The following is a 12,555-nucleotide window of genomic DNA, read 5'->3' as shown; positions in this document are numbered from 1 at the left end:
GTAATGTGCAAACAGCTGCAGCCTTGGAGTGACATAACTGATACTTGTATGTATTTATTCACGTTTTACAGTTTTCACAGCTTATGATCAAAGATAGTGGTTTATTTAATAATATGTAAGATATCTTATCAAAGTAATCATATTTGGTAGTGCATCATTTGCAGCAACACTTCATCTGCACAGTGATTGCCTATGAGATAGCCACGTGACCTCCCTTTGCAAAGAATCACATGACGGGACACCAGAACTTTCGGTGACGTACAGAGACCGTCAAGTGTGTTGTACGTCACGTAAACTGCGTTGTTGCAGAGTCACTGCGAGTGTTTCGAGTGTAAACAAGGGGTTGGTAAAAGAAAAGTCTAGAACTACCATCTGTATTACTATTTTCGCATAATTTATTGGTATATTTAAGTTAGCAAAGAACAGATGCCTTTCGTTTCAACATGGTGTGATAATAGAGAAGCTCTGTGCCAAGGGAGGAAATGCAATAGTTGGTGAATAAAGCGAGGTGACCGCGCGGAGACGAATCGATTCCTCGGCCTGCAGTGTCGCAGCGAGGGGCTGAAAAGTCCCTGCATGTCCAGGCCTATCTCAGTCTGGACCGCAGGCGGAACCCCCTGAGCCGTGAGTGACCATCTTTGGTTGTAAGAAGTTACTAGCTACCGAGTCATCTTGCAGTGGTCGTCTAAATGTGGGAGCCAGCTACCGAGAGTTGTCGACAGCCGTTTCTCACCAGTATTCTGTAGTAGGCTAACTAGCTAGCATGGGTTGGCGATTTTACAGGGCTATTGCTGCAGTGTGTTTATCTCCCTTTCGTTGTTGTCAACTAGCGAGCGTTGTAGCTAACGTCAACTTGATGACCACGGACGATGTATGCTTCATTTCAGTCTTGTTTTAATAGAGCTGAATCGCATACTGTTCTGTTGGCTAGCTAACGCTTATATGTGTAGCTAGCTATCTAACTGGAAATCTGTTTTTAGCGCTAACGTTCGCTAGCCGCACTAGCTAGCTAATACTCGATAATAGCAAACTGCATAGCTAGGTAGCTAATGCTAGCAATTAATTTCGTGTGAAAAAGTGTTTACATAGGTTCTAGATTTGTAGTTAGCTAAACTACAAGGAGCTAGCCTAAATTATATTTGCAGTTGCGATATGCTTATTAGCTAGAGAGTGTTATCCAGGAAACAGTTGAACAAAGTGAAACTAGCAACCGATAACTACCTGTGCAGCTCTCCGTCACATTCACATCACTTTTGAGTTTTTGTTATAATATGACGTTTATTTATAGCTTGGAAAACATTATGCGACTAACTTGCTTAATATTAAGACATTTCGATGCCTTGCAAGGTCTAACATTACTAGTTACAAGGACGCTCCGAAACCTGGGATAGCTATTCATAGCTTGTTTGTAACTTTATATGACTTTATGAATTTGAACTACTTAATGATATAATGTTAGGCAAGCCAAAAAACACTATTTATTTAGGTTTTTTGCACGCTGATTTTAGATTAGCACTTAGTTTTTCCAGTAGTAGGAATAATAATACTAATAGTAATTGACTATATATTGATATGTTATTATTGGCTTGTTCATAGGCCAAACACTGCAAATAAACGTTGTGTAGGTGTGACATCGGGTCCTAACATAGAGGTGTGTGTACTGTGGTTGCCCTTGGCCACTGCAGGACGTCCAACCACATCAGAGCATTTTTATTCCACTGTGGCCACTGTGTAGAGCTTTACTGTTTGATCAAACCTATTTCTGTGTCACTGGCTTTGAAGTGAATAGACGTGTTTGAGGCAGATGTGTGGGGCTTGATCGCGTGTGGTTTCTCCGCAGCATCGTGGCTGTTTCGGGCCCATTGTCTCGACCATGGCTTCTGAGGTGAAGGACTGCGAGGAGGAGACGTTGCAGACCGCCTTCAAAAAGCTCCGGGTCGATGCGGAAAGGTTGGTACACTCCACTACCTGCGCTTCTTACAGTGGAAACATAACTGCACCCAGAAAAGGCAAAATCACTCATCAGGCCTACGGTATGGTCCAGGGCCCAAATGCTGTACCTCCTCCTCATATGAACATGCTAAATGGCAACTGTCTATAAGAAGGCTCGGATGTGGTGGATATTTACCAGTAAAATGCTGTAAGGTAGCACTTTTATATATTAAAACGAACTGGACATTAAACACACAAATACATTTCAGTTATCAGGCTCGATATGTTCCGTCAAGTCAGTTCAATTTTCAGGTTGTCAGTTTCAACGTTGTTGACGTTGTATTTAAGCTACATGTAGATGGAGCCAGAAGGCAATTCTGCATAATTACTCAAGTTCTTGAGTCTTTCCTTTAGCATACATTTAATGTATATTTGTGAATGATGTAATGTACCCCTTGTGAGACACTAGCTTACAAGTCATTATCTGTCACCTCAGCTCACCTTGTGGATTTGGTAAACACTGTCCCGCACAGGCTGATTCTAGTGTTTGTATTTGTACATTATTTCTATTGCAGTACTGCTGGTACACAAGCAGCGTATCATATTTGCGAAGTACTCTGCACGTTATTAAAAAACGGGCCTCAAATGGTCTTACATAATGCTGTACACGTAAATGGATGGTCTGAGTTTTGCCAAGTTAATGTTTAATGCTACTGCAGGCCTTGAATTTCATTATTTTTAGGGCAAGGCCACAATGGCTTCATCAAAGGAAGTTTCATAGGGCACTCCTGTCGAATCAGAATGCAGTAAGGCTAAAATCTAACTTGACACGAGCACTTTAAGACCAGAAACAGCACACTGTTCATGCACTTATCGCATTTATACAGTCCAAAGTCACACCAGTATGGGGCAAAAATAAAAGTATAACTGTTCATACTAAAACTGTTTGTTTATAATGAAAATGTGAAATGAAAATGTCAGTTGCCAGTAAGCGTTCAGATTATAATTTACAGGCTGCCATTTATACTGTATGATACTGTTTACGCTACACTATTTGTTTATTTGCATTTCGGTATTGTTACCCTTGTTATGACATTCTCGTGTTTGTTTAAAGGGATAGTTCTCTGGCTGTTTATTGGCTGTCTGCTGGTCACGTGTTGGGCTGACCGTCCTCTGTGTGAAAACATTGGTTGGGCACACAGGATGTGTGTAATATGCGTGCACCTGGCGTTTCTCTGTGCCACTGGGTCGGAATATTGGCACATCCTGGGCACTGTTTGATTATGAGTGTGAGTGTCACGCGACGGTCGCTCGTGCGCTGATGTCATCTGAACCTGTTTTACAGCCCCAGGGCCGCGGCGCGGATCTGCGAGGCTCTGGCCCAGAAGACCGAGGGAGGCAAGTCCAAAGGGGCCTGTCCCAAGGAGAACTGGCACGGGTACGTTTTGGGCACGGTCCGGCGCAATTGTTGGCGCTGAGGTCTTTTTTTTTTTTTCCCTCAAATGGCAGAAGGCCGTAGAGATTGTATTGTAGTGTAGTCCATCTTATCTGAGACTGCTGGAGAAAAAGGAGCACAAAGCCATGTAAATGTGATTTTGAGATAAGATTGGCTTCACGCCATTAAAGTTGGATAGAAAAAACTTGGAAGAATTTGCCAGGCGTAAAACAGTTGCATTAACACGTTCGCCACTGTGAGCAGTAGTCACAGAGAGGTTAGGTTGTCTTAAAAATGAATAACGGAACTTCCAGTCTGATGCAACTGAAGGGAGAGGCAATTTGACAACTTTGACAGTGATGTCAGTGTTTTATTTTTAAAATGACAGATGTGTGCGTAAGACTTCCAGAGGAACTGTGAGGAGCCAGAGGCGGAGAAGATCAAAGTCTCCCATCCTCCACCCTCCAAAATTCACCTACTGCAGCCCCAAGATGTCCCCCCCGCCCGGCCACCTGAAGCACAAGAGCCTGGGGGAGGGCGACGCCCCCGGCGCGGGCCTGGGGGTCCCCGCCAAAAAAGAGCTGCTGTCCTCGGGCCACGCCTCGCCCGTGTTCGGGGCGCCGGGGTACGAGCCCCGCGCCCCCCAGCTCCGGGGCGGGGCCGCCTCCCCCGAGGTCCTCCTCAGACCCCCGTCCGACGACGACGAGGGAGGGGCCGCGGAGAGCCCCGCGCGGGCGGGACGGGCCCCGCTCCTCCTCCCCCTCCCCGAGCGGTCGGCGGCAGGGGGGGCGGAGGCGGGGGCGGCGGTGGGCGGAGCCCCGCACGCGGACTTCCGGTCGCTGTCGCGGCTGCAGGAGAGCCGGGCGGAGGCGTGCGGGTGCGAGGGCGCCGGGGCCTCCCCGCGGTGCCGCCGCTGCGGGGGCTGGGAGGGCGTGGAGGTGTACTCCTTCACCGGCCTGCGGGACGTCATCTCCGAGTGCGAGCGCAACCTGGTCGCCCCCGGCGACCCGGCCCGGGCCTCGCCGCGCCGCCGGACTCAGGCGGGGTCGCCGCGCTCCTGCTCGGAGCAGGCCCGCGCCTACGTGGACGACATCACCATCGAGGACCTGTCGGGATACATGGAGTACTACCTGTACATCCCCAAGAAAATGTCCCACATGGCGGAGATGATGTACACCTGAGACCGCCGTGGCCGTCGGGGAGGGGGGGCGGGATAAGCGGTTAGGCATGACGTAACGATCCCGCGCCCCCCCTCCCCCGTTCCGTTCGCTCGTCTTCGCGGTGACGTGTAGTAGCGCCAAAACGCGTGCGGAGGTGTACCCGCTTCTTCTTGTTTTCTGTTCCGTCTTCGTTTCCGAAAAAGAGCTCGAATGATTTATCTCTGGTTCACACGATGAGAAGTTGCCAAAGCTCTAAAACTACTTTGCAAAAAATAAAAACACAAAAAAAAAAAACCACAGGTGTGATTAAACATTATGCCATGTTATCATTTCAGTTTCTTCATGGCCAAGGGTGTCTTTGGAATTTATGTTTCACTTAATACATTTTTTTTTGCTCAAAATTATGCATTAATGGTAAATTCACTTTTTTCAGTGGAACTTGTGCTTTTGGGTTTGTAGCTTTTTTTTTTTTTTTGAAAGATGTTTAATATCATGCTCATCATAAAAATGCAGTTGAAGAGGGCACTGCCAACACGGACGTGATATCTCCTGTGATTTAAGAGCCATCTCATCACACAAATGTTCATTAATATGTGAGGGAAATTTGATCGGGTTACAGACACAAAGAGAACCACCCGGATCCATGAAATATTCTCGTTTGCTTCCTGGGTTGTTTATGATTATTTTGGCAGGAATAGCCGGACTTGTAGAATTGGTCTGCATCTGTTGTGGGTCCATTTGACGTGAACGTGTCATCCAAATAAAGTGTTCTAAGAGGTATGAATTTGGCTTCGTTTATTTTTGACTGCAAAAAAAAAGTAGATTTTTGTCCTAGAGCCGTAAATAATTTTAAATTTCAGTGGTCAACCTTTTTATGACGTGGAAAACCACCATATATTACACAGCTGATATGTGTCAATGTCAGAAAGATCTCACATTTTGCATTCCTTTGCATCAATGTTTCATTTATAATTGTACAGACCTGGCAGGTTGCCAGGCCAGCAAATAATTTTCTGTGGCAACGGTAATGTACCTATTAGTTCGGAAATAAATAGTCATTTGCGCTCGGGAGCCTCTGCGGGGCGCTGTTGTGATTCGTGAGTCTGCTTCTGTGTCTTTGCCTGGGAAACCTGAGGCCACGAAAGAGTACATACATAATGCTATTGCATCAACTGTAAATAATCAGCTAGCTAGCTAGTGTTGCATGGATACTGCCGCTCGGCTAGCTAGTGTTGCATGGATACTGCCTCTCGGCTAGCTAGTGTTGCATGGATACTGCCTCTCGGCTAGCTAGTGTTGCATGGATACTGCCTCTCGGCTAGCTAGTGTTGCATGGATACTGCCTCTCGGCTAGCTAGTGAACGCTGGCTAACAGCGCTGTGATGAATCTGTTTTGCACAAAAATTCCCCACATTCACATTCAAGCTTCAAGCTTGATTCCCCCCCTCCCCACAGGTCATCTAACTTTGTGTGTGTGTGTGTCCTAGCATGATTCTTCCTTATGACTACATATATTTAATAAATATGAATACATGTTTTTGAAATATTAAAACTTATTTGTCTTAACCACAAACATAAACGTGATACAGTAATAATAAAAGTGTACTTTATATAATACGCATAATATAATCCTGTCGGTGGCCAAGAAAATTACAGTCCACTAAAGATACATTAATTTATTAAATCATTCATCAAGACCATTGAGGTAAACAGAGAAGACCAACGTGTGCATTTGTATGGTGGCCGGTTCTAAGTCTGGCAGCCCTACCACCAGGCCTGAAAAAAAGTTTTTTGGGGGAAAACACTGCATTTTTCATGGTTTACATTCGTCCTCTCTTCTGTAAAAGCACTCCAGTATGTACTCCAATCCATACATCATTGATAACGGTGTGGATTTGTCTACTATGCAGTCAGTGAGAACAAGGCATCCATATGTAGCCTGATACCACTGACTGAAATGAACAATTTTACAAATAGTCAGTAGTAATGTATAATGGGCAATACAGTAAATTTTGCTAATAGAGCATCTCAAGTCTGGAAGATCACACCAAAGGGAGATTCAAGTGAACAGGTAAAAGTCCTTCATATACTGGGAAACCAGTTTATCTCCCTTTGTTTTCTCGCATTGTACTTCAGTCCTCAGCTAGAGGTCATGATAGCCCCTTTATCAAGCCACTTCTCAAAAATTATCCTATTTCCACTGCTTCATTAAGTTGATAAAGTAATTGCCACTAATAAGCACAGATTATGAGTCACAGTTTACAAGCAACGGTATTTTCAAAGGCTGTACAGAGGCATGATAGGTTTCATCAGAAGCAGTGGGAAATGCCCACATTAAAAACGAGAGCAGTTATATAACATTTAACCTGCACTAAAAAAAGTTCAAAAAAATAAAGAACAATTCAACTAATTCATTAATCATGGTCTTCAATCAAGGCTTTAAGTAGAATCTGGCATCTTAGTGCTAGGCTAAAACAAAAATCTTCAGCTACAACCAGCCCTTTTAGGATGAGATTGGACACCCCTGCTGTGTATAGATGCATTTTTCTTTTTCCAGTGATGCTCAATCCAGGAGAGCCACAGAGACTGCAGGTTTCTGTTTTTTTTTTTTTCCCTTAAGATCACCAACCAGTTCTGACCCAAGAAACCAGGTGAGTTGACTGTAATCAACTGTTTTAATTAATAAATTGCTGTGCTACTCAAATTCTGAGTGACAGCAAAAGCCAGCAGACCCTGCAGCTCTCCGTGACCAGGAATGAGCAGCACTGGCACAAAGACGATGCTTTTTGTTGCATTTGAACTTCCATCCATCGTCGCTGGACTCTCCCCATATTAGAACAACTAAGTGTTTTTATGAGTGACTTATTTAGAAACTCAATTGTTCAATTGGACACTTGACTAGAGACCCCTGGAGGATATCCATTGAAATACAAGTTTAAATCCCTGCAGGTCACATGGTGGAGACAAACTGGTAGGCCTATCTAGCCTATCATTTGTAGTTTATTTTTAATTTCGCTAAATTTGGAAATTATATTCTCAGATGTATGACAATTTTGGTAAAACTAAAAGAATCATGGTCTTGCATAATATTTCAATACAGCGTCTACGAGTGTCACAATATCCTTTTAAAAGGACCAAGATCGCTTTGGTATTTAGGGTTTCCCAGATCATTTCCCAATGGAAAAAACCCACCAAAGCCTGGGTGTGTTAAACATAAACCTGTCAATAGAGGGTGCTATCAGCATAGGTAATTCCACAGGAAATGTGACTTGTGGTAGCCTTCAAGGAAATTTAGAAAAAAATATTCCCATGTAGACTAGATACGAAAACCCGCTGAGATATACCGATGTTTATGTGATAATCAGACCCTCCGGTTTATTTGATTCTACAGCAGGATCACTGATACAGGAAAATGCATATGCCATAGTCAAATTCATGTTATGTTTACCCAAGCAATTCAGTAATTCAATGCGCCCCACCCGAGAGTTGAAATTTGATCTTCAGAGTCCATAACCACTCCCTCACACTCCCATTGAGCATAAAGACATATTTACGAGATTGTCTGAAAGCCAGAGTTCATAATGGTGCACAATTATAACAAAGGGAGTGAAAGATGAAGACTGTTGTTAACAATCTGTGGCCGCAGTGACCTTTGAATATGTGAAAATGTTTAGTGAGTTATTAAATACTCCACGGAATTCAGTGTCTCTACAGTATGTGAAAAGTTTGTAAATACAAAACATACCAGGGGTAGACTGCGGAAGACAAATTCAGTATCCGCAGAAACAATTTAGAAAGACATGAACACTGAAAAATTGGAACTATACCGCATTATGAAATGCATATAATATTGTCCACCAGAGGGCGGCAGTGTACTCTCAGATAGTTTTGTCCACTTAGACTTTATCTAATGTGTTTGCTGAATGGCAAGATGACACACCGCTGTGATTTACCGAAAAACATGATCCAGAATTATTCGAAAGGGAGTGTCTTTTTGGAAGGAGGATTGTAAAGCTGTTTGGCAGAGGACACTGTCATAGTGAAAGCTGAGATTGCGCAAACCAGCTTGGCTTTTCACACAATGGAACATAAACAAAAGTAAAAATAGCTTTGTATTTGACTGTTTGTATATATTTTATCATTCTGTCTTCTTTCTTTACCACTAAGATCTTGATGAATGATTTAATAAATTAAAGTATCTTCAGTGGACTGTAATTTTCTTGGCCACAGACACGATTATATTATGCATATTGTATAAAGTACACTTCTGTATCACGTTTATGTTTGTGGTTAAGACAAATAAGTTCTAATATTTGATGAATGTATTCATTTTTATTAAATATATGTAGTCATAAGGAAGAATCATTCTAGGAAACACACACACACGCACAACACACACACACACACACACACACACACATACAAGCACCCGTGCATACTGGCACGCACACACACATCAACAGTAGAGACGGAATAGGAGCATCAAGTTTGTACATGTTGAATTTGGCCTAACTTCTCCATTTGCTGGAATTGACTCAGTTTTGGGAAGTCTGTGGTTGTAGTTTCATTGTTTTCTCTGTTTTGTTTTACAGAGAAATGCTGGTGGCTGTAGGCAGGCTGTTTGTACTGTTAAATTAATCAATGGGTGTATCTGTTCGATTCTGTAGTGAAAATAAATACCTGACTATCTAAATACTGTTACAGTTCAATTACAGAATGTTATTAATTTATGTATGTGTTTATTTATTATTATTATTATTATTATTATTATTATTATTATTACTATTATCGTGTTACTGTTATTTGACACAAATGATGAAAAATCATCAAGGAGGGCATTGGTTTAAAGGTTTTATTGTGTGTGAGACAGAGACAGAGAGTGTGTGTTTTGTGTGCGCGTGTTTGCGTGTGTATGTTTGTGTGCGCCTGTGTGTGTGTGTGCCTGTGTGTGTATTTATATACCACACCTGTTCAATTATCAGGATCCATGTCTCATATTACTGCCATTATAGCGAGGGTGAATGCAGCAGCTTAAACCTTATATTAACTTTTTTATTTCATTTCACTTTTAACAGGAATTGCTCATCTAATGATTTGCCATTGAAATGCCATTTTGAAATATTCCTCTCCCCATCAAAATATTTTATTCCTCTCCCGATCAAAACATTTTTTCTGGTTCGCAGTCTGTATCTGATCTTCAGTGCGTGCTGTAGGGAAGGCTATCAGCTGCGTGAAATTGAACTTTGGCTTCAGTTCTTTTTCCATTGCATCACTGTTCTCGTGGTAGGGGCTGCGTCAAGTGGGACTGCCAAATTTCGAATGTTTCATAAAAATAAGACCTTATATATTTCACCAACAGAGTACGCCGCTGCAAACAGCCAATTTCAACAGCATTCTCAGACATCACGCCTTGGCTTGCGATAGCGGCGATTACATCTGTTTGCACGAAAGAAAGCAGACTGATGGTGGCACAATCTCGGCCTGTAAACCAAGGGGATTCAGAGCTATTTTCTGCTTTTCCTATCGTGACTGGGAATTTACCCTTTGTATTTCGCGGCATTTTTCGAGTGCAGGAACCCGCACAGCTCGCCCACTTAATACCATTACGAAGAGAGTTTACGGCCGTGTAGGAGTCCTGTCAGGTGGATACGCGTCACCCAGAGCGAGCGTCAGGGGTAGTCCCGGCTCCGGAACATTCCACATACCCGCTGTGCGTCACCGGAGACCGGCCGACGCAGTCTGCGTACCCCCTAACCTCCTCGCTTCTCCTGCTGGAGGACGAGCTCAGTTGATCCTTAAGCAATGCCTTTTTCAATGCGCACTTATAACTGAACAAATGCGCTTATTATTGGCCTGACCTCCGGACATGAAACCGACATTGTGATACTGCTTCTCATCATCGTGTTCTTTAACTATTAGACTTTTTTTGGCCAAAGATGTTTTCCCTCATGTTCCTGTCACTTAGTCTGTGTGAAAGGCCTGAAGGGAACACAAAAGGGGCTACGTTTCGGGGTTTTGTAGTCGCCGGAGAGTGGGGCTATAGTGAAACCACGGCAACGGGAAAAGGAATTCGGAGGCCATTGCCAGTCAATGATTGCGGAATGTTTGGGTGACTGATTTACATCACAATAAAATCTAGCCCGGCATAAATGGCGAAGATGGCTATAGGATTGTACAGACTGGCCTCTGTTTGGTTTCAGATGAATAAAAGTTGTGTTACTTGTGCGAGTAAAGCTTTTGTTACAATGCAGCGCTCTCAGGAGAGGACTCACACACTCTTCCTCTGAACTGTGTGTCATTCAAGGTCACAGGAGCTGCACTTCAGTCCTAGCTGAGCCCAGCACAGCATACCACAGCGCAGTGGGCTCCATCTTAGCACAGCATAGGGGAATCCTGCATAGCACAGCATAGCAGAATGTTTAGCACATACCGCACAGCATAGAGGAATCCTGCATAGCACAGCATAGCAGAATGTTTAGCACATACCGCACAGCATAGAGGAATCCTGCATAGCACAGCATAGCAGAATGTTTAGCACAGACCGCACAGCAAAATTGAGCGTAGAATCCAGAACAGGACAAAATTGTGGAATCCTGCTCAGCACAACACAGCACTGCACCACACAACATAGCATAGCATAGCACAGCCAGCAAGTGGAATCCAGCACAGCATAGCAAACCATAGCATAGTTGAATAGAGATTAATATTCACTCTCTAATAAACTACCACACAAATATGTGGAAGGGCATTAACACCTGAGATTTCTGTCAACATTCACCTTTTCACTCCGTCCAACATTTTAAAGGGCAAATACTTTATGAGTGTGTGTTCATGAATGTGTGTGTGTATGTGTACGTGTGTGCGTGTCTGTGTGTGCGTGTCTGTGTCTGTGTGTATGTGTGTGCATGTGCGTGTCCATGTTTGTGTGTGCTTGTGTGCTTGTGTGTATATGTGTGTTTGTGTGTCCGTGTGTGTGTCTCTGTGCGAGCGTGTGTCAGAAATCCCTCTCAAAAACAGATCAGACTGGTTCCTGTAATGCGATCAGGCAGGTCTTGTTCAGACTTGCAGTCTCACCTGCACCGGCTCCCTCTCCCCTTTGTGGCTGGAATGCTGGCTCTCAGATTAAATTTGCAGCGGCGCACAGAAGGCCGGGCCAGAGAGAGGGCCCTTATTGTTCCGTCCCTCGGCGTCTCCCATTGGCCAGGCTTCCCTCTTCCTCTGGGGGCTCTGGTGGAAAGCAGTGCACGCTGTTTCAATGACTGCACAGCGTATTCAGTTAGCCTGACGGGGCTCCAAAAGACAATACCCTGTTTTTAGTTGATTTTCATTAAGCTTTTACAATATTAAGATATTCTATAATGCTTTCTCTCCTCAGTCACATGTCCGTACAGTTTTGTACCTTGATAATAACATGCTCACCTCTTATGTCAAACCACAATACAGACAATGTGGTTTGGGGACTTGGTCTGAGGTTCTGCATCTGCTAAAGTCCTCGCCATCTGCTGGGAAATGGTAACCCCCCCCCCCTCCCCAATTACCCACCCCCCTTTGCTGGGAAATGCCCCCCTCCCCCCATCCCTGAGCCCCTTAAATGGGGTCAGGCTCTGCATTATTACAGAGATCTGTCTTGGCTCACTCTGCCTCGGCGACCTCTGACCTCCCCGAGCGGGGGTCACGTCCTGTTGAGGGTGGTTCTCGTCTGACTGGGCAACAGGACTGTTTGGAGCCGCACAACTTAAATGCTTCCACATGACAGAGCCTCCATAGCTGGGTCGGTACCCTCCAGTGCGACTTCACACGATTACACTTACTGTTGTTTTTACAGCCTTTTACAGACCTTTTTAAAGCGTATTTCTGTGACTCTTCCTGCCACCTTTCTGAAGTAACTGGTGGAAAAAGCATTACCGTTCCCTCTGACTGGTTGTCCAGGTTTGTTTATGCATTCGTATGTCAGTGAGCATGGAGGGGCTTGTAAAGTTGTTGTGTTCTGCTGAGCTGAAATGAGTCAGTTGTTTGGTTGTGGAGAGT

At 44.1% G+C, this 12,555-nt stretch overlaps 1 protein-coding gene and 1 long non-coding RNA gene across 2 annotated transcripts; one reads left to right on the top strand and one right to left on the bottom strand.

Moving 5' to 3' along the window:
* The first annotated feature begins 264 nt into the window (after positions 1 to 264).
* oser1 (oxidative stress responsive serine-rich 1) lies at positions 265 to 5,311 on the top strand. The gene is made up of 4 exons (XM_064304983.1): positions 265 to 624; positions 1,841 to 1,950; positions 3,278 to 3,370; positions 3,756 to 5,311. The coding sequence occupies exons 2-4, from the start codon at positions 1,874 to 1,876 to the stop codon at positions 4,546 to 4,548; spliced, it is 963 nt and encodes a 320-aa protein (XP_064161053.1). The 5' UTR covers positions 265 to 624; positions 1,841 to 1,873; the 3' UTR covers positions 4,549 to 5,311.
* Positions 4,973 to 11,750, bottom strand: LOC135237657 (uncharacterized). Its single transcript, XR_010324887.1, has 2 exons — positions 11,602 to 11,750; positions 4,973 to 10,920 (listed from the first exon to the last, which is right to left on the bottom strand). It is a non-coding gene; the product is annotated as an uncharacterized LOC135237657 (long non-coding RNA).
* Between the last annotated feature and the right edge of the window lie 805 nt (positions 11,751 to 12,555).

Source organism: Anguilla rostrata, chromosome 13 (genome assembly GCF_018555375.3).
Source record: "Anguilla rostrata isolate EN2019 chromosome 13, ASM1855537v3, whole genome shotgun sequence".
Classification (NCBI taxonomy): Eukaryota; Metazoa; Chordata; class Actinopteri; order Anguilliformes; family Anguillidae; genus Anguilla; species Anguilla rostrata.
The sequence above is the reverse complement of the archived record's forward strand: the minus strand, read 5'-3'. Positions and strand labels throughout refer to the sequence as shown.

Bases quoted from the DNA above. Each gene is read 5' to 3' on its own strand.
- oser1 (XM_064304983.1), top strand. From the start codon at position 1,874: ATGGCTTCTGAGGTGAAGGACTGCGAGGAGGAGACGTTGCAGACCGCC. The intron at 1,951-3,277 runs GTTGGTACACTC...CCTGTTTTACAG, and splicing joins CTCCGGGTCGATGCGGAAAG to CCCCAGGGCCGCGGCGCGGA. The intron at 3,371-3,755 runs GTACGTTTTGGG...TTAAAATGACAG, and splicing joins CCCAAGGAGAACTGGCACGG to ATGTGTGCGTAAGACTTCCA.